The sequence below is a fragment of the Lonchura striata genome, chromosome 1, assembly GCF_050655825.1.
Source record: "Lonchura striata isolate lonStrDom1 chromosome 1, ASM5065582v1, whole genome shotgun sequence".
NCBI lineage: Eukaryota > Metazoa > Chordata > Aves > Passeriformes > Estrildidae > Lonchura > Lonchura striata.
In genome coordinates, this window is record NC_140703.1 from 32,322,624 (window position 1) to 32,348,384 (window position 25,761).

The 25,761-nt window shown below is 38.6% G+C and overlaps 1 protein-coding gene across 7 annotated transcripts in view; it reads right to left on the reverse strand.

Annotated features, from left to right (window-relative positions):
- Positions 1-3,709: 3,709 nt before the first annotated feature.
- The window catches only part of CRACR2A (calcium release activated channel regulator 2A), a 54,320-nt gene continuing 32,268 nt past the window's right edge, over positions 3,710-25,761 (reverse strand). For 4 of the 7 annotated variants that reach the window (XM_031505338.3, XM_085592209.1, XM_085592227.1 and 1 more), the window contains 10 exons: positions 24,581-24,652; positions 22,389-22,434; positions 21,477-21,568; positions 20,423-20,747; positions 16,757-16,889; positions 14,700-14,781; positions 13,682-13,796; positions 11,989-12,090; positions 7,426-7,502; positions 3,710-6,412 (listed from right to left, as the gene is read on the reverse strand). In XM_031505338.3, coding sequence (XP_031361198.2) covers positions 6,322-6,412; positions 7,426-7,502; positions 11,989-12,090; positions 13,682-13,796; positions 14,700-14,781; positions 16,757-16,889; positions 20,423-20,747; positions 21,477-21,568; positions 22,389-22,434; positions 24,581-24,652 — 1,135 coding nt within the window. In that variant the 3' untranslated portion in view covers positions 3,710-6,321. Of the gene's footprint in view, positions 6,932-7,425; positions 7,503-11,988; positions 12,091-13,681; positions 13,797-14,699; positions 14,782-16,756; positions 16,890-20,422; positions 20,748-21,476; positions 21,569-22,388; positions 22,435-24,580; positions 24,653-25,761 lie in introns of all 7 variants that reach the window. The other 3 variants (XR_014958516.1, XM_085592219.1, XM_085592211.1) reach the window with 3 other exon arrangements.

Sequence of the window (25,761 nt, forward strand, 5' to 3'; positions counted from 1 at the left end):
ATCACTCATTTGTCTTTCTGACAGAAATGTCATTTAATGCAAATCAGGTTCTCTGTCAGAATAATACTTAAAGAAGTCCTGTCACTGAAAAACTGCATTAGTGATTTATGCCTCATTTCAGAGGGATGAGCAACAGCCTTATTACAGCCTCATAATATAAATCCATACAATACAGGGTTGCTATGACAACTGATGAGCCTTAATATCCTAGATTCAAAGGACCTTGTTCAAAGCTGTCAAGTAGTGCAGTTCAATGCAGTTCAGTCATTTGCACCTGTAAGAACTGGGAGAAGGCCCTCCAGAAACGGAGTGGTTCACTCAGGCTCTCAGGGGAGGCATCAGAGTTTTGCAGCTGAGAGCCTTCCTTACCTCTGAGCTATGCACTGCTAGTCCTGAGGCTTTCCAGTCCCCATCAGAGGCACCCAAACTGGTGTTTGGCTTCAGCAATACTGAGCTCCCCAGACTGCCTGAGAAATAGGGTTCACATCCAGTGTCTTTAATTAATAGTTAAAGATGAGGTTAAAAAGAGGCGAGACAATTAAACACCTTCTTGGTACTGAAAAGGGGCTGCCCACCCCTCTAGACTTCTTTTCTCAAAACTGTGATCTTAGCTGTGTTTTCCGCCCATATCCTCCCACTAACTGTGGTATTTGTCAGATTTTGCTGGGCTAGTTCAGCTTACTAACAAAGGAGAGAATTCTGTCTTTTTCTTCTTTTCTGTACTATTTTTCTCCTTGAGATTCTGCCAAGGTTCAAAATGGCTTGTTGCAGGGTTTTAACAACTTGCCAAAGGTAAAATGGAAGAGTAACAACTGGCAAGAATGGAGAGTTGCAAACCTACCCAGTGGTCTACCCTCTGAAAAGAGCAGCACCTGAGCTTTAACAGCAGCTATACAGTCACAGCAATATTCACATTCTTGATTCATAGACTTGACTTGCTGTGAAAAGGTAAAATTTAAGTGTAATGCTGCAGCAGCATTGAATCCTGCAAATAGGCAGACTGGTGTTTACAAGGAGGTCATTAAGTATACAGAAAAAAAAAAAAGAAAAAAAGCTTAAGCCAGACACAGTGACACAAGACCTAAAAAAGCATATTATGTATCCTCTGAGCAAAAAAAAAAGATGGCTCTCACAACGTGAGGCAAAGATGAAACGAGGCGAAGATGATACAAGGCAAAGATGATACAAAACACCAGGCACAACACACTATGTCATAGAGGGATGGTAGCTGTGGCTGCTGCTCTTCACTGCTGCAAGTCCAGCCAAAACTTGAGCTGAGTACATACTGCAAAGGTGCAGATGCACACACAGGACACTTAATGTCATCAGCCACACAAAACACAGCAGGGTCTTCACTGCTCATTACCCACACACAAACAGCACCTCATGTAATGAGAGTGCTGGAGTAAGATTCAGAGCCACTGAACGCGTTACTCAAATGTCTCGGTTCCACAGATTCCCTACTCCCTTCCTGTTCAACCCATGAAAACCAGACATTTCAGTGAGAAAGCTCCTCTGAATCTGGGCTTTTTCTTGTAATGATTGTTGTGCTCAGGAGAAGCATGTGGCAGAAAAGGCACTGACAATTGCAGGAGCTAAACACAGCTGTCCAGCATAGATGGACTTGTTTGAAACACTTCCCTCTTCAGTGTTTGAAAGGAAATAAGCAATGTTTCTCTGACTAATCCAATGTCCTTCAAATTCTAGTACATTTGGAAGGATTCAGTGTCACTACATACAGTATTTCAGATTAGTAATGAATTAATTAGAAATGAACTTTTATACATGCCCTGTAAAATTAACCTACTGGGTTTTTCCCCTCTGAGAAGCCCATTTTCATCAGACAATAACCATGTGCATTTTACTAGCTTCATATTAAAAGAATTTCAGTTGTCTGATGTGTGAACAGGCCAAAGTGCCCAACTCTCTCCTTTTTCCAGAAATGTATGTGAGTCCTACTGCAATTCCTCTAATTTCAATAATCAAAAAAGACCCATTATTTTAACAGCTGTGGATGAATTCAGGAAGTTGCCACTGATGAGCTTTATGAGCGTGTTTCTGCTTTCTAAAACAAGCTTCCACTTGTGCAGATGATAAAGTGGATTTATTCCAAAATGATCTCACATGGTAGAATATTCTGCCAGTATACGGATGCTGCAAACAAAAATGGTCCCAAGTTGGGAAATTTTACTTGAGTTAATTTACTACCAAAGTACACAAATCTTTTCTCGATGATTGAGGTTCTGGGGAAAGAAAAAGAGTGTAAACCATTAGACAAATGTATTCATGTACATATGTACATTTTTTCTCTCTCCTCTGCTCCTGAGTTTCAGCTTCCTTTTTTTTCACTATGAGGTTAATTCTGTCTGTCAGAATTTGTCCAGGGAGCCAACAGGCAGCACAGGAAATTGTGGGGCTGGGTGTAATGCTTCCTGCCACCCCAAATAATATGGTTTCAGCCATTCAATCCCAATGCTTCCAGTTGTCCAGGGCTTTGGGATGCCAGCTGTTCTGTTCCGCATTTGTCCCTGCTCCAGTATGGGGTGTGACACTGACTGCAGTCCTTTCAGAGGTAAACTTGCTTCAGTGTGGTCTGTTCATCACATATTCCTTGTGTGTGGAGCATTCCCTTTTTAACAGCTGCAGATCACTCCTTAAATCTGGTATGTGAGGAGGTGTTGTACACTTCTCTCAGGAAGGTTATACTGTGCAATGATTTTTTTTCCACTGTTGCTCCATTCATATCTGGACAAACTGGAACCTGTTTCGACTGGCACACAGTAATTCATGGACATCCACTTCCAAAGGGTTAGGAGCACTGTGTTATATCCATGCAAATTGACTTTGTATTGTGCATATCCAAAGATCTGTCAGTACTGGCTATCTGACCAGGCAGAGATAAACTGGGAGAATTGAAACAGAAAAATGGGGGGGGGGGGGGGGAAGGGGGAGGTGTGGAAATAAAAGAGGAAAAGGATGCTTCACTACTGTTAAGCCACTTTTAACTTTTTGAAGAGCTGATAAAAATATTGCCAGGAGGGTCGCTCTCTGCTACAGTGTCAGAAGAGAGCAACCCAGCATCAAGAAATGTGGGAACCTGACAATTCCTACACCAATTTGATGGCCAGCTGGAGAGCAGAATCCATCCAGGAGTAGAACCTTGTAGCATCTTGTTCATGCCTGTCTTCAGTGAGCTTGAGTCCACCAGTACCTGCTGTTTGTTTGGGTGTACCAACAGGTGAATAAGCCCTGACCTGAGATTTAGATAACCAAACAGACCATGAGAAACCCTGGACATGACACAAGCTACTCTGAACACTGCAAATAACAGAATGAGAAGCTGAAAGCTGTTATGGATGGCACTGTGAGCCATCCTTGGACTTCCCAGATGGATAAGGGGGAGTTACACATTAACTTCACAGATAATTGGAGGGAAATAATTGGGACTCCTTTGGGAGTGGAAACTTGCAAGGCCAGCAGCACCTCAGTAACTGTATCAATAACAGCATGTAAAGTCAAGGTGACTTAGGAATGATAGAAGAAATATATATGTGGGTACAGATGTAGAAAACCTGGGACTAACAGGGAAAAGGCAACTAGGGACAAATTGTTTCTTTGGGATATGAAGGACAGAGAAAGGAAGGGGTCAGGGTAGATGGAAGGAGAATAAGCTTGGAAAAAAAATCAAGAGAAGGTAGAATAAAAGAGAGCAGTTGTATGCAGGCAAGCTGCTGGTCAGATTTAATCTGAATAAGCCTTGTGCCCCATAGCTGCAGGACATCCAGTCTTTTCATTAAACCTTATTTCCTGCTTGATCTTGGGGAGAGGTGTAGGGCAGAATGGGAGAAAGAGAGCACTGCAAGTCAGAGGAGTTGTGTACATGCACATTTTCATCAGCAAACTTCAGTCTTGATCTGCTGGAAAGGAAGAGGAGGATTAGGTTATTTGTGTTCCTATTTATAGGAATGCTGCTTGTGTATATATGGGTGACAAGCAGTGAAGACATCAATCTCTGTGTTGTCTGTGTGGATGATGACGTTGGTGCTGTGTGTGTACCTGCACCTTTGCTTCAGATTTGGCTGGACTTCCAAAAAGGATCATCCGCAGCCACAGCTATCAATGCTAGATGGAAGACATTGCCTGGGTGCTAGACTGCACCAGATTTGTCTGTAGAAGGAGAAATCCCCCTCATCCCAGGATTCAGCTGCATCTTAGCATTGTTCTCAAATTGTGTACATCCTGCTGGCAGGGTCTCAGTGCATGCTAAAAGACACCCAAATAAAAATGATCCCATGGGAGTCACAGAAAGAAAATCCACTTCACTTGTCACTGTCCTTCAAAATCAAGATGAACTTCAGGGAAAAAGAAATTGAGGATCTAAATCTCTGGGGTTAGAATCATGGACAGTAAAGCTGAAATTAAGGACTCAAACTGTCTTCCTGAGGCTGACAGAGGAAATATTGCTGATTCCAATATCAATGGGGGAACAGATCACTCAAAGTCAATTAGCAGAGCCAATATTTAAACTGATGACACTTTTTTCCTAACTGAAATTGGGATAAAGTGTTGGTTTTGTTGATGTTTAAATTAATGGTTTGTATTAGTTCAGCTCCAGCCAGGACTGAACAGATGTTTCAATTCTAAGATTTCCATGATGGATAACATGCCACGGTCAATAAGGTGGCTCAACCAGTAATGGACTTCAAGAAGCAACCCTGGGCAGTGAACAGAAAACCTACTGATTTTCAGTAATGGACACTCATTTTGCTCATTTAGTTTTTTAGAGGTTCTTAGGCACCTCACTAAAGGCAAAGGGAGTTGTTTTTTTTTTTTTTTTCATTTGGATGAGCAGATTCTCAAGAATCAACATGGGAAAAACTCTTAATAATCAGCTTATACTGGGTTGCTTGGTTTATCCATCATTCCTGATAGAAGTAAACCCCTGGTTATACTACCTGATAAGAAAGGGGTCACATTTGGACCTAAACTCATAAGAAAGGGCATTTGAGTGCTGGTATAGATATAGAAATTGCTGTAGGGCAAAGTCTATAAACCCCTATTGTGCAGTTCTTGGAACTAGAGGAACACCTTTGATCAGACTGGAATCCCAAGAGCACAATTAATTACTGACAAAGTTTTTATCCAAAAACAGATTTACTTACTAAGCTAATGCTTAACATTCATCTTTCGTTTCAAATTGATTCATTAGATAAATGAAAAATAACTTTTTAAAAACATTCATCAAATTGATTAAAAACATAATGTCGGTAACAGTTTTATATAATGAAATCTACCATCTTTTATGTGATATTTTAATGAAATAAATTATGCCATGCCTTCCACTTTCCTAACAAGCTCACCATTGTGAATACTTGTTCTTGAATGTTTACCACAATAGTTGGATGCAGTGAAGATATGTCTCACTAGGAATAATTGTTATCACGTGGTAGCTGGGTGATGCACTCTCTAGTTTCTTATTTCCATTTATATTCCACAAAAGCTTCCAAAGATAATTGACATCTGTGTTTCTTATGATCCGGGGTGGGCCATGATTTTCTAAAACACATCCCCATGGGTAAACTGTGTCTCAGTGCTATCAGACCCTGGAGGAATGTTGTATGGCAGCAGCCTTTGAAAAAGCAGCCATGTGTTTAGCTACATGAGGAGGCATTTTTTCTTAGCATTGCTAAAAGAGCAATATCTCACTGAATTTCAGTGAGATTTTTTACTCACTAAATGCTGATATTCCTGAAAATAAGATCCACTGTTTCTGAAAATTCTACCTCCAAAATTTTCTATGACGCCTCCTGTGACAGCCTTTTGGAGACAAAGAGCTGGTCAGTTAGCCTTAACAGGTTTTGAACTACAAACAACTACACCTATGGAAATTTTTAAAAAACTGTAGAGAGAGGTTAGCACAAAATCAGGATCTAAGAGTCTGAACAGAAATGAAATAAGCAGTATTCAGAGGATTGGTTATTCACACAAGTAGAATTTACTTCATATTCAAAATAGTTTTCTTCCTATAAAATTATTTCTTCTTATCAATAATGTGGCAGCTTCTACAAGCCTGATGACAAAGCAGGATTCAGTGGTGTTAGGCATCAAACAGAATAAAAGACTGTTAATGCCCCAAATAAACTGTCAATTAACTAAAGATAGTCTTTATAAAAGCAAGATGAGGTCATATAAAGATTTTGACTTTCACTTACACCTACAGTCAAAACACATCAGAAGAAATATTTGGAAGATAAAAGCAAGTCTGATAGTGCCAGGTAGTGTTGTATAAATGTATGACTTGTCTAAACATGCCTCAGCATTTTATTGCTTCATACAGCATGACTTTTTGTTTGTATCAGATTGAAGTTCGATGGTTTTCTCTTTCACTTTATCTTCATGTTCTTTTAAAATCCTGGAGAAAAGAAAGAATATTTGTGAGAAAAAAAGTCAATAAAACCCACAAGAGATTGAACAAAAAACCATTTTCCCAAGAGTAGAAAATTGTCCAGAGATTTAACAGAAGATGACAAAATTTTGTGAACAAACAAGAAAGAAGTACAATTATGGTGGCCCCATCACACAACTGCTTTTGTTCATTTAGTTAGAAAAATTTAGTTAGTGCTGATTGTTAACATTTATTGCATATTACACAGACTCAAACAGTGACTTTCATTTCTTACTTTTAAGGCTGGAACAAAACTAAAACGAATCTGGCTGCCTAGACATTTACCAATTACTGACACTTTCACAAAATTTCACTGATTTCAGCAACAATATTAGAGATTTGCCAACTCATTACCAGTGTGTCTTCACCTCTGTAAGTAGTTCAGAGGGGCCATATTTTCCTGTATCTTTACCTCTAGCCTTTACTTGACTTCAAAAATCCACTTCTTCCTATCTCCCAGCCCCATGGCAGACAGCAGAATTTGAGCTGTAATGAGCAGAGGGAAGAAGGAAGAAGGAAGTATATCCAGTGTCCTGCTGCAAGGAGTCACCAGCATCCATTTTCAAGTATATTTCTCCAAACCTTCAGGAAATTCTTGCAAGAATTATCACAGCCAAGACCCTCAGCTTTCCTAGCAACAATACAGATGTTTCTGAATGTATACAGAGTTTCACCAGCACAACTCTTTAGGAACCTAAGCAACTCTCAGTCAGAGCAACAGGGTCAGGCTACAGAGCAGCTGAAAGGCAACAAATATTTAATCACCCTGAGTTTCTATAACTAATAAATATAAAGCTAATATTAATATATATTATATATTATATATTATATATTATATATTATATATTATATATTATATATTATATATTATATATTATATATTATAACATAAAACTAATTAAACAAAGAGAACTCACAGTGTCATCATTTACAGGGCAGTCAGGCATATAAAAAACTCATTGTTAGTGTTTTCTTCTTACCTAGCTAAGTGAAGCACAGAATTTTCCACATTGTACCCAGAATATGCACTGCATTCATAGAAAATTAAATTGTAATCCTACAATAAAAGAGAAAAAACATTTCAATTACTTTTGCACAATGTCTCACTCCAGCTGTAAAAAGAGCAACACAGATATACTGAAATATGAAAATAAAGAAGGAGAAATAGATTATCTTAGAATTTTAATTCTAGAGCTAACAGTAAAGAGTAACAAAAGAAGTCCAAGTGTGCCTCACAAATAACAACTACATGCTTCTCTTAGCAGGTATTTTTTCTGTAGAATAGCTTTTGATACAAGAGCTCAAATGAAAACAGATCTTGTAAGGTACTAAGTCTTGTGACCTTCCCTTGTGATGATCAAGCAATTCCCACATCACTGAGTGCTGGACAAAGCAGGTGAAAAGAATCCCAGTAACTCTTCTTTCATCTTTTTGTACTTGTGAATTTTTTCTGCACCTTCTTTTGCAGTCAGCCTGCGTCTTTCAGTTTTATACTCCCCTGGGAGCTTTGTAATTAGGAATAGTGGGTAAATGATCAAGTCTTGGGAGAGATTCTCAGTCCTTCAGCTGAAGTCTTATGAACGCAAAGGCAAAAGATCATCTGCACACAAGCCTGACCTGGCAGCTCTGAAGGCAGAGAAGTTGGAAAGGGAATGACAGATTATCCTCCAAAATGGACATCTGTTGACTTTCACAACCTACTACAATGAAGGTCATCTACACTGCCTCTGTGGTATTACTACCTGTCCTTTTACCCATCCAGATTTCAAATTTCTATGCACTTTCCACCTGTCTCTGTGTCTTATTGCTATTTATAGCAGTAGCTTAAAACTCAAGCAAGTAAGTCAGTACCTTAGAAAATTACAATCACGTCTGCAGAGTTTCATTTATTTATTATTAACTATGGTTACTGCACTTATACTTATTTAACCACTCTTCAGAAGACACTTATAATTCAGTTTTCAAAACTTTCCATTAAGATGACCTGGTATTTCTGTTTTGATTTGATTTCTTTTTTCTCTATATACTGTGCTTCCAGAATTGCACAGCTTTTGGAAATTTCTGTCATCTTTGTGGAATTTCAGAGACAAAAAGTGGGGAAAAGAATTTCATAAATACAATAGTTTATTTTAGCAGCTTTAATAAAAGTGCTTTAGAGTTACCTAATGACAGTTTTGTACATGTTGTCAATGGTTATATTGTTTGTTCCAATGAAAAACAGAATTGAACAACATGCAATAATTTCTTGATGACCAGATAAGCACAGAAAAGCAGAGAAGTAAGAAATCAGGCAATGTTAGTGTTGAATAGACATTTTATCAATTTTTTAAACATATATAACATTTGCAATAATGCAACTCTATGATTCTCTTGCTTTTCTTAGAAAAAATTTTAAGATAAAATTTGACTAGGTCAAATTTCTTGCTAGCTGTGCAGACAGAAGCTTGAAATCAAAATTACACTCTCTTTTTCTGCTCTGCTGATCAGAACTCTTATAGAAAACCTACTGTGGTCAGTTCATAGGTATTTCATGTCAGTCAAGCTGAGAGTGATACCACTCCAACATCTTCTCTACATACAACAGAGTATCACCAGAGGAGAACTCTCAGTGGTAACTTCATTTATGCTGGCATAAATCTGAATGGATTTTTCAACAAATTGCTTGGATGGAAAGATAACAATTTAAACTCAATTAATAATGAGTGCTTAATTCTCTCAGTCTAGCAAAAAGGTTCTTGTCTGAAAGGTGAGACGGTCTGGAAATACAATATGCCATTTACCTGATTCAAAGAGGAAATTTTAATTGATAGAAAACACAAGGCTCACAAACTAAGAACAGGCAGGACACATATAATTGTTGAACTAGGAAATGCCATCCATCTCCATCCAGGAATCAGCTACTGAACCTTGGAGACCACTGGCAATTACTTCATTTTAAAAACTTATCTACAAATCAGCAGACATCGAAAGAATAGGGAGGAAAATTAATTATTACCAGAGAGAGCTGGGCAATTTTCTGTCCTGTAAAGTAGCATCACTCTCAGAATAGCTGCCTCATTAGCAGTATTTGTGTAAGAATGGCACTGACAAGTTGACAAAGTAGAAACTGTATGAATACACAGAAACAATCCTCATTCCATGAAGCACATATACTCTGCAAAGCCAAGGCAGACAAGGCATTATTATCTTGTTTTATAGCTGGGGAACAGCTATAGAGAAGGATTTATTGACCCATTTAAGATCACTCAGGAAGTGTGTGCAGGGTGAAAATAAAATCATGCGGATATAAGCATGCCTGAGCAGCACCTTTATCATAAGGCATTTTATTGAAATAATTGGCACTGCTTACACTTCTGTACTCAAACAAAGCATTGGCTGTTCCTGGACACTCACAATATAATCTAAATACTCTCTCTTCTTGTGTTCATATGAACTTTTGATCATTGGATCAAGCTAAGCTAAAGAGAAATTTTTTATATGGAGTGCTCCTTCTGGGTCCTCTGCTAAAACAAGTCAAATGGACTTCCACAATCCCTGTGCTCATTCCATGCTTCCTTTTCACAGGGAATGTACTGGAACTAAAAGTCTTGTCAAATGATAACTCCCTTCAGGCTGCCATTATTCCTTTTAAAAATGAGTTGTGCTGCCCACCTTGCAGAGAAGTTATGTCCCTTTCTGACTATATAAAAAACTGGATAAAACCAACCCCATCCTATGAGACATGGAAACAGTCCTTAAAACTGCCGGACTTCAGGGCCAACAGGCTAAACTGATTCTTTGCACAAGAAGAGCTTGTTTTCACCAAATATGGCTATACAAAATAGCATCAGCTCAGCACCTAGCCCTGTGTACTTGGGATCATTCCTGAGTAATTCATGGGATTATTCACAAAATAAGCAACTCAGCTGCATACACTAACAGAGACAGTGCTATGTGGTTTCACTGGAATTACACGGCCATTTAGCAAGAATTAATATTTCATTAAAATTCATGGTTATTATTAGCTCAGCAAGCAAATTATTGTAATTTAATTATATCTATGCTACTTTTCAACTAATCCATTGCCATTAATCACTCCTTCTCTCAACTACCTCAGGCAGCACATTCAAACGTTCAAGTGAGTCATTCAGATCCATTCATTTGATTATAACCATCTTATTTGACAACTTTTTGTTTTACTTATGCAAAACATTTTATTTTCTTGCATGACATGTTAGAATTAATAGCCTGGTGGGCTGTGAGCTCTGTATGCTGGAATGATTCATCTTTGCTTTACTAGCACAGTTTTTTTAGAGCAAGATGACATGCAAGACACCTACTCTCTGTCCATTTAGCAGTTACGTGTCACCTGTTTTTTCACAGAAGGATTCAGTGCTACCCACTGAATCCCTCCTAGCTTCCAGGGTCTCAAAGTTATCTGCATTTCCATGCATGCAAGAAAATAGAGCTGATTTCCTAAAGGGAGGTCCTTTGGGGGATAAAGTTCAAGGCTGATAATCCTCCCTGACAAAAACCAAATAACGGACACAAACCTGAATAGGGAGGTATAATTTCAAAAGGCTATGTGAATAATCAAAATAAGGTAAAAAGAGATCTGGCCCTAATTCTTTCAGTTACAGAAAGGTGCCTAACAGCACCTGGAAGAACAATTCTTCTTTCCTGGAAGAACAATTCAGCTGCACTTCAAATTTTGAAAATACCCTTTTTATTACTGGCAGCAAATCTATTTTCAAAGGCAAAAGAGGTAAATATATGAAATCTAGCACAGTGTTTAATTTAGGTATGTTCCTACCAGCTCGGTGAATATTTCAGCAATATTTCAATTACTTATTTCTAAATAAATGAATACTCTGCAGGCATTCACGTTCAAACTATAAGCACTGTATAAAGACATTCAAAGGAAAAATTGATGGGCATGGTACACAGGAATATAAACAAGTATCTGGTATTTGCAGTCTCTTGATTGCTTAAATTATGCCCATGGATCACCAGTGCTCTCAGACTGTTAACTCTACTTATTTTATCTCCTTGATGGAAAGTTACTAAAAGTAAACATGTTTTCTACTCCTACCACAGGAGTAACAGATGGTCTTCTTTGGTTTTACAGGAGGTAGGAGGGAGAAAAGGTCCCCAGATTATCTCTATGTTAAGAATCCTTTCACAGGGAAAAGGGAGTTAAAAAGAGAGGGAAAAGAAACAGCAAGGGAAAAAAATAGAGAAAAAGAACAAAGAGAGAGGAGACACAATGAGAGTGAGTTCTTAAATATTTTCTTCTCCACTCATTTTTTGGTTTGGTTTGGTTTAGGGATTTTTACTTGACTTGTTTGGTTTTAGGGTGTTCTCTTTATCTCAGCAGTGTTGTAAGTACTATAATTATCAGAACTTACATCACTGAAAGCTGAATTGAAGAGTGTGACGGGGTTCCTAATACTTAAAGATACCTGACTAAGACTGGTCTGTGTTTCTACGAATTTAAACACATTGAAACTCCATTTTAAAACCTTCACCTTCAAGCTTTGTAAGGAGTTCCCAAAGTACAGTACCTTTGCAAGATGGTCTCCCATTCCCATCGGGACCTCGCGCTCCTTTTCGTTATCAGTTTTGTTACCCAGCAAAAGAACAGGCATTGTCTCCCCAGTTGCCTCCTGCAGAATAAACAGTGAATATCAACTGAAGTACTGAATTCAAAAGATCACAGATGAAGAGGATAAAAGCTAACAAATGTCACACTCTAACAAGACATTTAAGACTTCACACAAACTAGGTATGTGCCACTTTGCTTACAAACATGTCAGGAATTGAAGCTGGATAAAAGACATGAAAAAGACATAATGCTAAGATTACACTGACTAGGGATTTTTTTTTTTTAATAACAGCACAGAAGCTCATTAGACTTTATATTAAAATGGGAGAGAGAAAACCACCATGCTACACAGGCTCAGATATTATGTGTTTACAGCCACTGCTTTTCTAATTACATGGCCAGGAAAAAATAATGGCAACACCTGGGTACTATTATGCCAAATGAATTACACAAAATAGTGAAGAAATACACAAAATAGGCCCCCAAAAATACACAGAATAGACAGAAATCAAAATCCATTCTGAAAAGGGTTATAATTATCACAGTGAGTGCTTTCATTAGGTGGGCTGAATGCTACAGCAGTATGTCCAATTTAGCAACAGTTTGCAACAAAAATTAGTTGGTAAAAAAGAGTGAACTATTAGAGCTTGGAAAGAAGTTTTGACCACAATATTCCATTTTTCTGAATCATATCAGCCATGCTCCTCTAGCTTTTACCATGCTGAATTAAAGCATGCCACTGATTTATTAAGATAATATAATTAGCAAGGGCCTGTTCTTCCCAAATGCATGCTAATAGTACTTCGGTAAGGCTACTAATATCTGGAATAACTATGACTGGAGGCATTTAAATGACTGAGTCCTAATCTGAACTCCCAAAGCCACCTCCTGGCCATTCTGGAAAACACTGTGTTATACTAGAGCACATGCCCAATAAAATCAGACTAAATGATCTTTGCAGATTAATTTGTCCCTTACTTTTTCAGTGTGCAAAGAGGAAGTCACACTTCATTCTTGCCACAAGTCAGCCCTTTGTGGCAGCTGCTCTTACTCTTTGTTCTGGCCACAAGCAGATTCCATTGCTTATGCTCTACATATGTTTTCATTTTTAACTGATTGATGTCACTCAGTGGCATGGACTACAATTTTCTTTTGAAGTGGTTGAAAGGATGATCCCCAGGAAACTGAACTGTCTTTCACGAGGCAGTTTCACTGCACTGGAGTGGATTACGTAGCTCTAAGTTTATGTCTTATGTTCACAATATAATCTATTTTCCACTAGCTACACACTTGGTTATCAAATGTTAGTGATCACGAGATCACCATCATTGATCCAAAACACCTCTCAATGCTAGGAGTGATCCAGTGGGGGTCCTCAGCTAAGCTCTCTTTGTGAGAAATCACAGGACTCCATGCTGGGATTTTCCCACCACTCATTCAAAGTCCTTAAAACCCTGGAACTATGATTTTTTTCTGTAGAAACAGAGATGAAAAACAACTTCACTGGCAACAGTGCAGACTGAACTCACAAGCAAAAATATAATTGTGACAACACAAGAAACATGGCGCCCTCTGTTTTACCTTGACAACAGCCCTTGTTCAGAAGGTAGAAATTAACACCAGGGTTTGGATTTCAAGTTACGCCAAGTTACCTCAATGCTTATCAGCCACTGCTTGACAGCTGTGAATGTGTCTTTTGCTGTTATATCATACATCACAATGACACCATCAGCTTTTCTGAAAAACTGCTTGGTAATGCTTCGGTACCTACAAGTAAGAATCTTGGTTACAGCTCTCTTCAACACAAGCAACACTCTGACAAGTTAAAATTTATAGCAATTCTTCCATACAAAAGCAGATAAATTATTTGGAAAAAAAAAAAAAAAGTATTTTTTAAAAGAAAGTGTTTGGAAAAGCTCCCCCTGCCTTTTTTAACTGATTCTGGGTTAGGCAGGATAATTAGCTGCATATCTCACCTTCTCTCACCTCTTTAATTTTAAGCTTGGAGCAGAAATTTCCCCCTCGCTCTTCTAAAGCTAGCTAGGCCTTTTTCCAAAACTTCATGTAGAAAATGCAGATTTGTCATTATCATCCTTGCTTTTAGAAATAGTAATAGTAATAGAAAATCACACAATAGATGAGGAGATGGGGAAGGAAATGACCACTGAAATCTTACAAAAACATGGAGTTCTACTACAATGGCATTGCTTTAGTAAAACAAAAAATAAACTCTTTTTTTTTATCCATTAAGGTATTTTCTGATATAGAAATAATTCTAGGTGCATTTTAAAATCAGTCTTCCTCCTAAAGAAACAGTGTAACACTAAACTTTTCAGAGCTTAATTAGTGCTTCAAGAGAATGAGCTAAACTGTGAATCCACTGGCTCTATTAGGAATGATGCTGTATTTGTTCCTCTCCCAAGAAGCAGGATTAGGTTCCACACTTAATGATCTTCAAACACATGATTCAAGGAAGTGAGACCTTAAAATGCGTATGGGTTTTGACTGGCATGGAGTTACATTTCATCATACTGTCTTAATTTCAAACAAGGACTTTTGCCACTTCAATCCCTCCAATTCCCTCCTCCATCCCAGCAGATGAGGGAGTGAGGGAGCAGCTACAAAGCTGGGCTGACAACCAGGGTTGAACCACAAGAGAACTTTCCTCACCGTTCCTGGCCAGCTGTGTCCCAGAGCTGCAGCGCTACCTGGGTGTGATCTACCGTGACAGTCCTCACATTGTAATCCACACCTGCAACAGAAATGCAAGGTAAGCTGTCTCTTAACAAGCTGTTTGATCTTTGAAAACTGGATCCAGAAAATAGCAACAATTCCAGAAAAGTAAAAAGATAGGCACAGCATTAAAAATTATGTCCAGAGTCTCCAGGTACCAGAAAACAAGAGCTTTTATTTGCTTGAAGTCCTCCAGCAATAAAATACTGAATGGTAGTAAAGTAGTTCAGTTTTGTAAAATATGCTTTCCAAAAAGCATATTGTAAAAAAATTACTTTCCAAATCACAGATCATGAGTCAATGGACATCTGACAGTCCACAGCAGTCTAAGCCTGGAATTCTCTGTGTGACATCAGTTGTGTGAAATGTGTTAGTTTAGTCTGAGCTAACCACATGGGAGCCTTCTACAATTAGTGGAAAAACACAAGGCATGGCACAGGGAACAGTGGAACCTAAGATAAATGCTGAAGATATGTGGACTGAACACGTGGAGAACCTCTTCCTCTATTTATAACACAGAAGATGAGCTCACTTCCCTTAGGTTAGTGGACATATGAATTCATTTATTTAAACTTTTAAATTAATCCTCTCCTGATTCCTCTAACCTGTGAAGATGTATTTTCTGGATATTTATAATAGTAATTAGAATTTAAAATGTTAATCAGTCACTACCTCCTCCAAATGACAACCTACATTTTTTTTTGTATCATATTGAACTGTATCATAAAATACAGAATCATTGGATAATTCAGATTAGAAGGGATCTCAGTAGATCAGCAACAGTATCTTTGGGGCCATTTTTCAGAAAAATGGGATTTTTACCAGTGGCATTAATGGAGAAGCATCTATGCATGCATTCCTTCAACAGGCAATTTAAAAAACTGTATGGAAGGTAGATCTATTGCTTAAGGGAAGAAGCTTGAACTATTCTGTAAAAATCCATTGAGAACACTCCCCTCCATATTATTCACTTGACTCTTCCATTGTCTGTACCTTGCCAGTCATAGCCCATACCTGTGAAATTCATTGATGTGAACACTAAATCAAAGCTATGCCAAATGCCTTCTTGCCGTTTTCTTTGCAAGAACCCTGGATGACCAGCCAAAAGAGGAAAAAGTTCAGCCTCATCCCTCTGTTTTTCCTCTGGAAAATTGCACACACTGTGTAAGACCTCAGAGAGTTGAGAAGTGTATCAGCCAACTACAGGAAAACATGGACAGGACACAGCCTTTAGGTTTATAGGCTACATGAACAGACAATTGCAGATAGGTGTTCAAGCTCCCATTTGAGTTAATGAAGATACAGTCAGTGAAAAACTAGGACATTCCTAAGCTTACCTTGAAGTTGTTATGTTTCATTTCATATATCCTGCAGAATAAGTAAGGTCTCAATACAGGCTAAGTATAAAGAATCTGGTCATTTAACCCAGCTGCACTGCAATAACCTATACTTGAGTTCTTCTACCACAGTTTTGTGTCTGACTTTTGAAAGCTTGGACTACAACTTCAGGCAAGGTAGGAAGGTAGGCTTTGAAAATTTTGTCTTTGGAAACACCCACCTGACATGTTTTTTTGGTGATAAGTATAATGCTAAATCTTAAAATAGGTGATTCAGATATTCTACTTTCTCTCTCAAACAAAATCAGATTACTTAGAGGGATAGCAATGAGATTTGAAGGTGGGATTGTTAGTACAGTGCAGTCCAGAGGACAGGATATCTGTTTCAGAACTGTGAGATCTACAAGGAAATTCTAGCTTCACAGAAATCAGTAGAATTTTTCTGATTTATCTCAGTGCTGGCCAGGATTTCAATACAGAATCTACTCTGAAACTTCTCCATCAATTATGTGCTTTCCAGTTTAGGAGAACTTACTTTGCATGTCCTACTTTTACAACATCTGTATGTTTTTGTTTTATAATACAAGGTCCGATCCCAGTAGAAATTGTTAACTACTGTCAAAACAAAAATAATAATAGTTATATTATTAAACTTACCTACAGTAGCAGCTGTGCCTGGGAAGAAACGATCTTCACAAAATCTTCTTAAGAATGAAGTCTTTCCAACACTCGAATTGCCCACAAAAACGATCTTGAATAAGCGCTCTGGGACAGAGTTTATTCTCTCCTCCTTCAAGTAAGAGCAAAAATTAGCCTCCAACTATTCCATAAATCCTGTTGCCTCTTCAGTTTAAGGCTGATATGGGGAAAATAATAGATTTTATCCTATCATTTTCTTCATTACTCATGAAGCAATATTCTGTTTCTTAAAATAACTCAGCATTTCAGATGTTTGCCATGCATCATTCCAGATCATCTGAAGTGCAGAGATTTGCACTGAGCTCTGGAAGTATACTGAATATGAACCTTTACATGAAACTGACAAAATAAAACAGTTTATGTTCATGGCCACAAATCAAAATTTATAAAGCTTCACACAGCTCTGCTCAGTAGTTTCATCCTATACCAGTAACACAGAAGAAGCAGTACACCTTCATCTCAATAACAGAAGCAAAGTCATAATTTTTGGGCTTATGCCACCAGGTTCTTCTCTCTGCTATTACCATAGAGCCAAGAACCTCCATCCAATTACTGCATTTCTACATTTGTTTAAAATTACAGGCAGAAGCACGGAGGAAAGACACAGACAGAGAATTAGACCAGTTAATCAGGCTGTAAACATTCAGCTATGTTTCTGTCATTTTGCTTTTTAAGCAGAAGGAACAACAATTTGTTCTGCTTATCCAGGTTCTGTTTACTGCAGGCTAAGCTAAGTGGATGCTGGAGAGAATATTTATATCCTCTATCAAGTAGGTCATCATTCTTTTGTATGTAAATCAGGAGTTGCTTAGGGAAGCACTATGTAGCACCAGCTGGTTTTCAGGGGGTGCCCTTGGTGGTCTCTTCTATTTTGTGTAAAGCTGAAGGAAGAGGGAGATGGTAGAAAATTTGCTTTCAATGCTGCAGAAGGAGAGCAAGATCATGGATGGTCCTACATTAGTTTGTTAAGGTGTGGGTGGTGAGGGAAAGGAGGGAAAGGAGGGAAAGGCCCTCTGCCAGTCATTTGATGTGCAGGATCCATGTCTTCATGAAGACATCAGAACTGAATTCACTGCCTGACAGTCCTTTGAATGAGACATTTAAGTCTGCATTTGGAAGTGTTTTCTACAAATATACAGAAGTCTTAGAGAAATGAGAAGAAATAGAGAGAGAGAGAGCTGCTCTTGATGGGGGGGAAAAACCCAAACAATAAAGGCTTGAACTGCTGTCTCCCTTCATGTAAAAAAAAAAAAAAAAATCATACATGCTGTAAATTTTGGGGACAAAAAATACACATCTCTTTCATGAGCTGGACTTATAGCCCACCACAATTATAGAGGGGTTTCTTATTTTCTTTTCTATTAAAATTCTAAACCCCACGGCAACTATAGGCTACTAGTACCACGCGTGCATTTATACAAAGCACATTCTCAGTCCTGATGAAAACCATTCCCAGCTTATTAGTCTGTGTGCTCTGGGAAATAAAACAAGCTAACACGCAATCATCAGCTTGGCAGTATTATCACAGTGTTTCTGAGAACCATAGCTAAATATACAGACTACATGACCTGAAATACTTTGTCCCTGGTGGTCATACGCACTCCAGTAGCACTAAGACTCAGAGACCCCAAAGGCCTTCAGCTCAGCTCCCAACAAAATAAGAAGCCATTTTTCACCGAGATGTATCAAGCCCAGTCATGAAAATAACCTTAATAATAATGATTATAAATCTGCATGTGAACACTATGTTAGGGTATAAGCTACTCCATAGTCTGCTTCAACAAAGGACTGATGGGAAAATGGAATAACAGTAGGATGAAAATTTATTTTAGTTTACAATGCAGTCTGAAAGAGTCTTCCCTAGATGTGTCTTTTATGTAGTCTTTATATAAAAAGTAGCCAGGTAAAGTAACACACCTATCTTTTGTACAATTTAACACAAACGTGGGAGATTACAGGTACAAACATAATGTTTCATACTCCGTATCAAAAGTGAATCTCATACAGAAGTTTTGAACAGAAAATCCTGCTTTAATTTCCATTAGGATTCCTTCAAGTATTGAATATATTCCTTCAAGCTTGTCCTAGCTGGATAGGATGATCTACTTGGCTTTTGTCATCCTAAAGTCCAGTGATGCCATACTTTGAAAATGTGACACAAAATAAGTCATACAGCAAGCAAAAAGCATGCACGGAATTAAACAATTTCAGAATATGAAGCTTTTTCTGTACCCTCAATGTCTTATTAAAAGGTACCACTTAGAAATTATTATGTAACCATGGCATAATTCTATCATAATTTTTAAGATATGCTTGCTTCTTCTAAAAGAACCATATAATTATGACCAAGCAAACCAATTTTTCCTATACTTTAATCTTTTTAATATGTGCTTCAAGAATCTAAAAATGAGCAATCCTTAACAATGATTCTAAAATTAGAAAACAAGCACAGCTAGCTCTGCAGCAATAGCAGTGCAAAAAGAACTTTATACTCCAAAGGAATGTACCTTCCAGCATACTGTTCTAAGGATTATTATTGAATGGTGAATTCATTGCTAACACTCATATGCAAGCTAGAGCTGAAAAAATACATTATTTTGATTTGCTAAATAAAAGTATTTCCAATAATAATTAAAAAGTAATGATAACCCTCTCATTATTTCTCAGATAATGTAACAGCTACCATAGCTGACTTAAAAGTACCAGAATATGAGAAATACCACCTTGTGGCTAAAAAAAAAACCAAAGAAAAACAACCAATTTTTTAAAAAAACACTTGGTTCTTTTTAAAGAATATTTCTGCCTTCCACTGGATCTTCTTTTATCAACTATTACAGCACTTAACTTCACTTTCCCTATACAGTCCTTCAAATGTAAATCTACACATACATCGTCTGCAGTTACCACTCCTTTAGGTTGAGTTTCCCTTCTTTGCACTCTCAGTGCTTGTCTGCAGTACATTTTCATCCTCCACTTCATGCAATGGCTTAATTTGTCATGCTTTAACTTAAAGACAGAAAACTAAGTAATTTTAGATTCTAGGAATAATGTGTTAACCTTTGACACCACTTCACAGCATCCAAGGTCTTTCAGAATAGAATAGAAGAATTCCAGTAGGATGGGACCTACAGCAATGTAGTCCAACTCCCTGACCACTTCAGGGCAGACTAAATGTTAAAGCATGTTATGAAGGGCATTATCAAAAAGCCTCTTAAACACTGACAGACTTGTGGCATAGACCACTTCCCTAGGAAGTCCATTCCTGTGTCTGACCATCCTCTTACTGAAGAAATGCTTCCTAATATCAAGCCTGCACCTCCCATGAGGCAGCTTTGAACTATTCCCACACATCCTATTGCTGGATCTTGGGGAGAAGGGATCAGCACCTCCCTCTTCCCTTCCCTTCCTCAGGAAGCTGCAGAGAGTAAAGGAGATGTCCCTCAGCTTGTTTTTGCAAACTGGACAAACCCAAACCCTCAGCCACTCCTCAGAGGACATTTTCTAGCCCTCCCACCAGCTTTGTACCCTCCTCTGGATGCATCCAAGGACCTTCACATTCTTCTTAAATCATAGGGCCCAGAACTTCACACTCTACTCAAGGTGAGACCTCCTTTGTCCTCTTACATTTGACTGTGTTTCCTTCCCTACAGGCTGCTCTCTAGAAGATGATGATGAGTGTTCCATTGATTGTTCCCTGGCTTTGTTATTAATCTCTGTCTCAAAAGTATTTTCATCTTCTCCAGTCCATCTGCTCAGCTGCTTATCGACCAGCCTGTCAAGAAGCTGAGGTAGGTGGTCTTCCTCAATTGATATTATTCTTTGGAGATGTGATGTTTTAGGCATTCCTCCAGTGATTCCAGCATCAGGCTCTTCAGAGAGAACTCCATTCAGTCCAGCAGAATTCCTTCTCTTTGAGTTACTGAAAATATCATCTTCTTCAAATGAATGGCTAGACAGAGAAAAAAAGAAAGTACATCACAAAAATATAATGGACCTGCTATTCTATTCTGAATTTAGTCTGAATAACTGAATTTAATCTTCCTTTTTTTTGACTAGTCATGGCAGGCAGAGGAGAGTTATTCCAGTGTCTGCTGAAAAGTCAGCTCATCATACCATGTGTATATATATTATAAGCATCATAGGGAAAGCTTGTAACTTACAGGAGAAACCTGAACCAGAATGGAAAATATTAGATTAACATTAATTCTAACCTCATAGAAGAACTAAAGCAAACTTCTCTACTGTGACTTTCTCCTTTCCCACCTTCACTCCTATTCTGGAGGAAGAAAGGAACTCCCCCCAGAAGAGATCCTTTCTATGTGCAATCTGATTCTCTCTTTAGTAGATAGGAGGGGCATGAGTTTGCTCAATATTTTAAAAAGTCCAAGTGGAGACTCAAAATTGTACCACCTTAACAGAGGCTCATGGGCAAGTTTTTGTGTCTCCCAGCCTACAGTCTTCCACAGTGGGGAAATCTCTTGCCTTTGCAGACAGCACACTTGTTTTATGTTAAAATTTGGCTCTTCATTTTGAAATTTCTTAATGAGCTCAGAAATATTATAGTGACTTTAGAAACACACATTTTGAAAAGTTCAAAAGTATCAGAAAGGAAGCATTCCACATCTTTCTCTAAGCCTCATTATACTCAAACAGGGAACATATAAAAAAAAGTTCCTACCTGTTTGGCAGCATCTTGCCCTCTATGTATTTCCCAATGATAGACCCTGATCTTTGCTTCCAGCTGGCTTTTGGAACAGTTGTTTTGCATTTCTGCAGAAATACAGAATACTTCTTACTGATTAGCTTCTGGTGTTTGTTATGGTTAACTACTCTCATTCTAAATACTTAAATAATGCAATGTAAATGAAAGAAAAAAATGTAGAAGAAAATCCTAGAGGTATAAATGCTTCAGAATTCCAATTGATAAATAATCAGAACAGAGAACTCCAGATCCTGAAAAAATGCATCTGCTTTGTAAAGAAAACAGCACAATGTCATGAAAAAAAAGTAAATGGGTAATGTTTTTTTTTTTCACACAAGCAGCTTCTTATAGGACTAAGGATACAAGCAAATATAAGAACACAAGTTAGTCTCCTTACACCAGGGTACTTCTAAAACATCTTAGGGGTCCATACTTTACTGCTGCTTAGAAAAGTTAATAGGATCTGCTCTTACCTCAGTCTCAGGTACTGAGGTACTCAGGTACTGATTCAGGTACACCAGTTATTGTACTGCTGTAAAAATGTGTTGGGATATTACTGATTCTTGACTGGGTAAATTAACACAATTTAATTGTTCCAATTTTAGTTTATTTCATCCTTTCATGATTGCATCCTTTGTTTCTTCTAAAATACATTCATGTCTCTTCAGATAGCTCCCACTTCATAATTCTCAACATATAGCTCTTAAAATTGTTTAGCAAATTTAAAGAATCTTATTTTTAAGTGAGAAAAGACAATACAAATTGAGAACAGGGTAAGATTTAAGTGCCATGAAAGTCTATCTCCTGCAAGCCTTTTGCTCCCCTCCTTTTGAAGCTGTTCTCATATGTGTCTGCTCAACACCGGGTTTGAAATTAATAGTTGGTTACCTGCAAAAATATGTCACGTTCATCCTTGAGATGTTTGTTCCTCTCTCTGCAAAGAAAACAAACAAAAGAAACACTGAAGCCAAGTATTTAGCACTGCTGACTTTTCTACTCCACACAGACAGACTGGACAGTTGGCAGTGCAAACCTTTCATCACCCTTTATTTATATTCTCACCTCAGCCAGTTCCTTGTCTGGGCTATTGATTCTCCAGCAGGACTATGCTGATTAAAGCCATATGGAATCTGGATCTCTTCCTGTATTTCATCTAAACAAATGTCTTAACACAGAGAAATCACTTGTGGTCAATATGCCTTCACATACCATAAATTAGAATGTTTAATTATTTTCACAGTAAAGATGACCTCTTAATGTGGAGAGGGTGTGATGAACACCATCTCTTGTTCATCTGCTGACAGCTGTGAAGGCCAGTTCTGCCCCTCTGAGGGCTGCAATTGTGGCTGCCACAGAAAAGTCACCCTAGGAAAACATCCATCTTCCATCCTTTGTGCAGAAGCAATGAAAGCGTCAAGAAACAGATACCCCAGGCAATCAGCAAGCTCTGATCAGATCTGACAGCACACCTGCTTAGTTCATCATCTATTGTCTCCATCTGTTGCTGGCCTGGCCACAGGAGAGACTGGGAGCAGCCAGGGCAAAGAGAAAAAAAACACTGCTGACAGATGTTTCTGTCTATGTCCCCAAAACTTGCAGCAGGCAAGATCACAGAGTGGCCTACAGAAAACACATGCTGCAAAATAAGAGCCTTTCCTCAAGCCTGGGAAATTTTGAGGCAACTTTGAAATGAGGCCTCCTGAAGGAAAGGCAACCAATGAAGGCCTAGAGGCAGGTGCAACCTACAGCCCACACTGACTGACCACTGAGCAAACAAAAGCCAGCACTGCTTCGCCTTTAAAAGAGGGCTAGAGGTGTCTGAACACAGCTCCAAACCTTGAAATCTATCAGTAAAGGAATGTTAGCTAAGTACAGTTTGGAATAATTTTACAAATATTTTGGGGAAATAATCTTCATTTTGGCTCAACTCCCAGCGCTTGAGAAGCAACAGAGCCTTTCAGGAAGCTCCTGCAGCCAGGCTTCTACCTCAGAATCAGCTTAGAGCTGCTCAGTGATGCTCTGTTTTACATTTGACTTTTGGAAAGGAGATTGTCCTACAGTACTGAATTGTGTAAACAGAGCATATCTTTCGGGTGTGCTGCCCTCTACTCTATGCAAGAACCAACCATTGTAACCATTTTTACTATTTTTGTGTCATTATCTTGTGGCAGTTGACCTTGACTGGCTGCCAAATGTACACCCAGCCACTCTCTCACTCTCCTTCCTCAACACAACAAGGGAAGACCATAACATGGAAAAGCTTGTGGGCCAAGATAAAGACAAAAAGGTAACTTACCAGCTACCCATTACAGATTAAACATTCAATTGTAGGATGATGAGAAATGGAGACAAAACTAAAATCACCTTCTCCACAATCCCCTTTCTTCTCAGGCTCAACTTCATTCCTACACCCTCAGCTCTTCTACCTTCTTAACCAATCCTGAGTGGCACAAGGGGATGGGGAATAGTGGGATTGTCAGTCCATGACAGCTTCTCTCTGCAGCTCCTTCCTCCTCAGTTTTCTCCCTCCAGTGTGAGTTCTCTCACGCAGGTTACAGCCCTTCACAAACTCCAGCCCAGATCCTTTCCATGGGGAATAATCCTTCAGAAACGGACTGCTTCAGCATGGGTCCTCCATGGACCACAATTCCTGCCAGAAAACCTGCCCCTGCATGGGCTCCTCTCCATGCACCAAACTCCTGCTCTTGTGTGGACTCTGCACAGACTACAAGGACCCTGCTCCAGCAGTGCCTGAAGCACCTCCTACCCCTCCTTCATCACTGACCTTGGTGTCTGAAGGGATTTTCACCCATTTTTTTCTCTCTTCTTTCCCAACTGCTCCATTGTTTTCCACCCTTTCTTACTGAGGCTTTTCCAGAAGCACATGGGGGCTGTGGGGTTCCATTGTGCCCTGTTCTGTGTCCATTGTCAGAGGGCAGCCCTGGCTTCTCTCTGGCACAAAGGCTGCCCTGTGGAAGCCCACTGTCAACACCTACACTCACTACATATCCCAACATAATTTCATCCTTTAATGGACCTCTTTAGAATTATATAAGAAGTTTTTAGAAGATCAACATTACCTTAAAAAATCTAGCTGCTTCAAAAGTCCTGATTTCTCTCTCTGTAAGGTTTCTGTCACCCGGTACACCTCCCTGCAAAAAAAAAAAAAAAAAAAAAGAAGAAAAAAAAGAATTTGTTCTATCCATGGTAAGAACACTGCTAAAATGCTTCCCTCTAGGGGTATCTACGTTTGAGACCTCAGCTTCTTCCAAACTGTAGATTCTATTCTGCATGAATGGTTAATATTTTAAAGAAGTTTATTCAGTGTAAGGCCCCCACAGTAGCACAGCAGTACAAGTTGGCAGAGGAAGGAGCAGAGGTTCTTTTTTCAAAAACTATTGCTTTTTAATTTCTTCATCCAGAGAGTTTAATATATGTTGATACTGGCACTTGGAGCATTCAGAACAGATACACTGCTAAAATACTTCTCTCACTTATGGCCACTAAAAAACAGGTGACATTTTATCCAAAATTAGAGCTTATCCTGCTGTAGGAACCATATGTCAGGCTCTCACGTCTACAATCCCTACAATTTCTTTCCAAATCCTGACACTTATGCAGCCATTTTAACACCATTTACTTTGATTTAACACAATTTGGTGTCTGGCCTTTAATGTGTTTTTTTCGTCTTTCAGTGAAGCCTCAAGTTCTTCCTGTGCACTGTCTGAACATTACACCTGCTTCAGCAGCTCAGGTCTTACCAGACTGATACAGATGTTTAAAGCAACACTGCAGGTGCAGTTGAGTAGGGCTGAGCTCTAGCTCCATAAACCACTATTGAATCCAAAGTGCTTTGTAAGTGCAGTAGTATTATTCAGCAGTCTGACCACTGGGCAGATTTCCTTTGCAGCTTTTAAATCAGATCATTCCATAGTCTCTGCTCTGGATCTGTAAAGAGAGGCCTCAAAGAGGAAACAAACCACCTTGAGGAGGAGTATTTCTACTGTCTACTTCCAAAACACACAATAAACACGCAAACCTAAAAATTCCATTCACGGTGGCCATTCTTTAACACTAATTTATCAACAAAGCTCATTATTTTTACCTTCAAGAAAAACTTAAGAAGTGATAACTTAATAGAACTTGGCACAAAATTTAAGAGAAAAAGAATGTGACATTTGAACTAATGTTCTTCTCTATCCTGATATATGTCAAACAGCAACAGCTCTGAATTATATAGTTCACTGCTGCAATGGCTGGG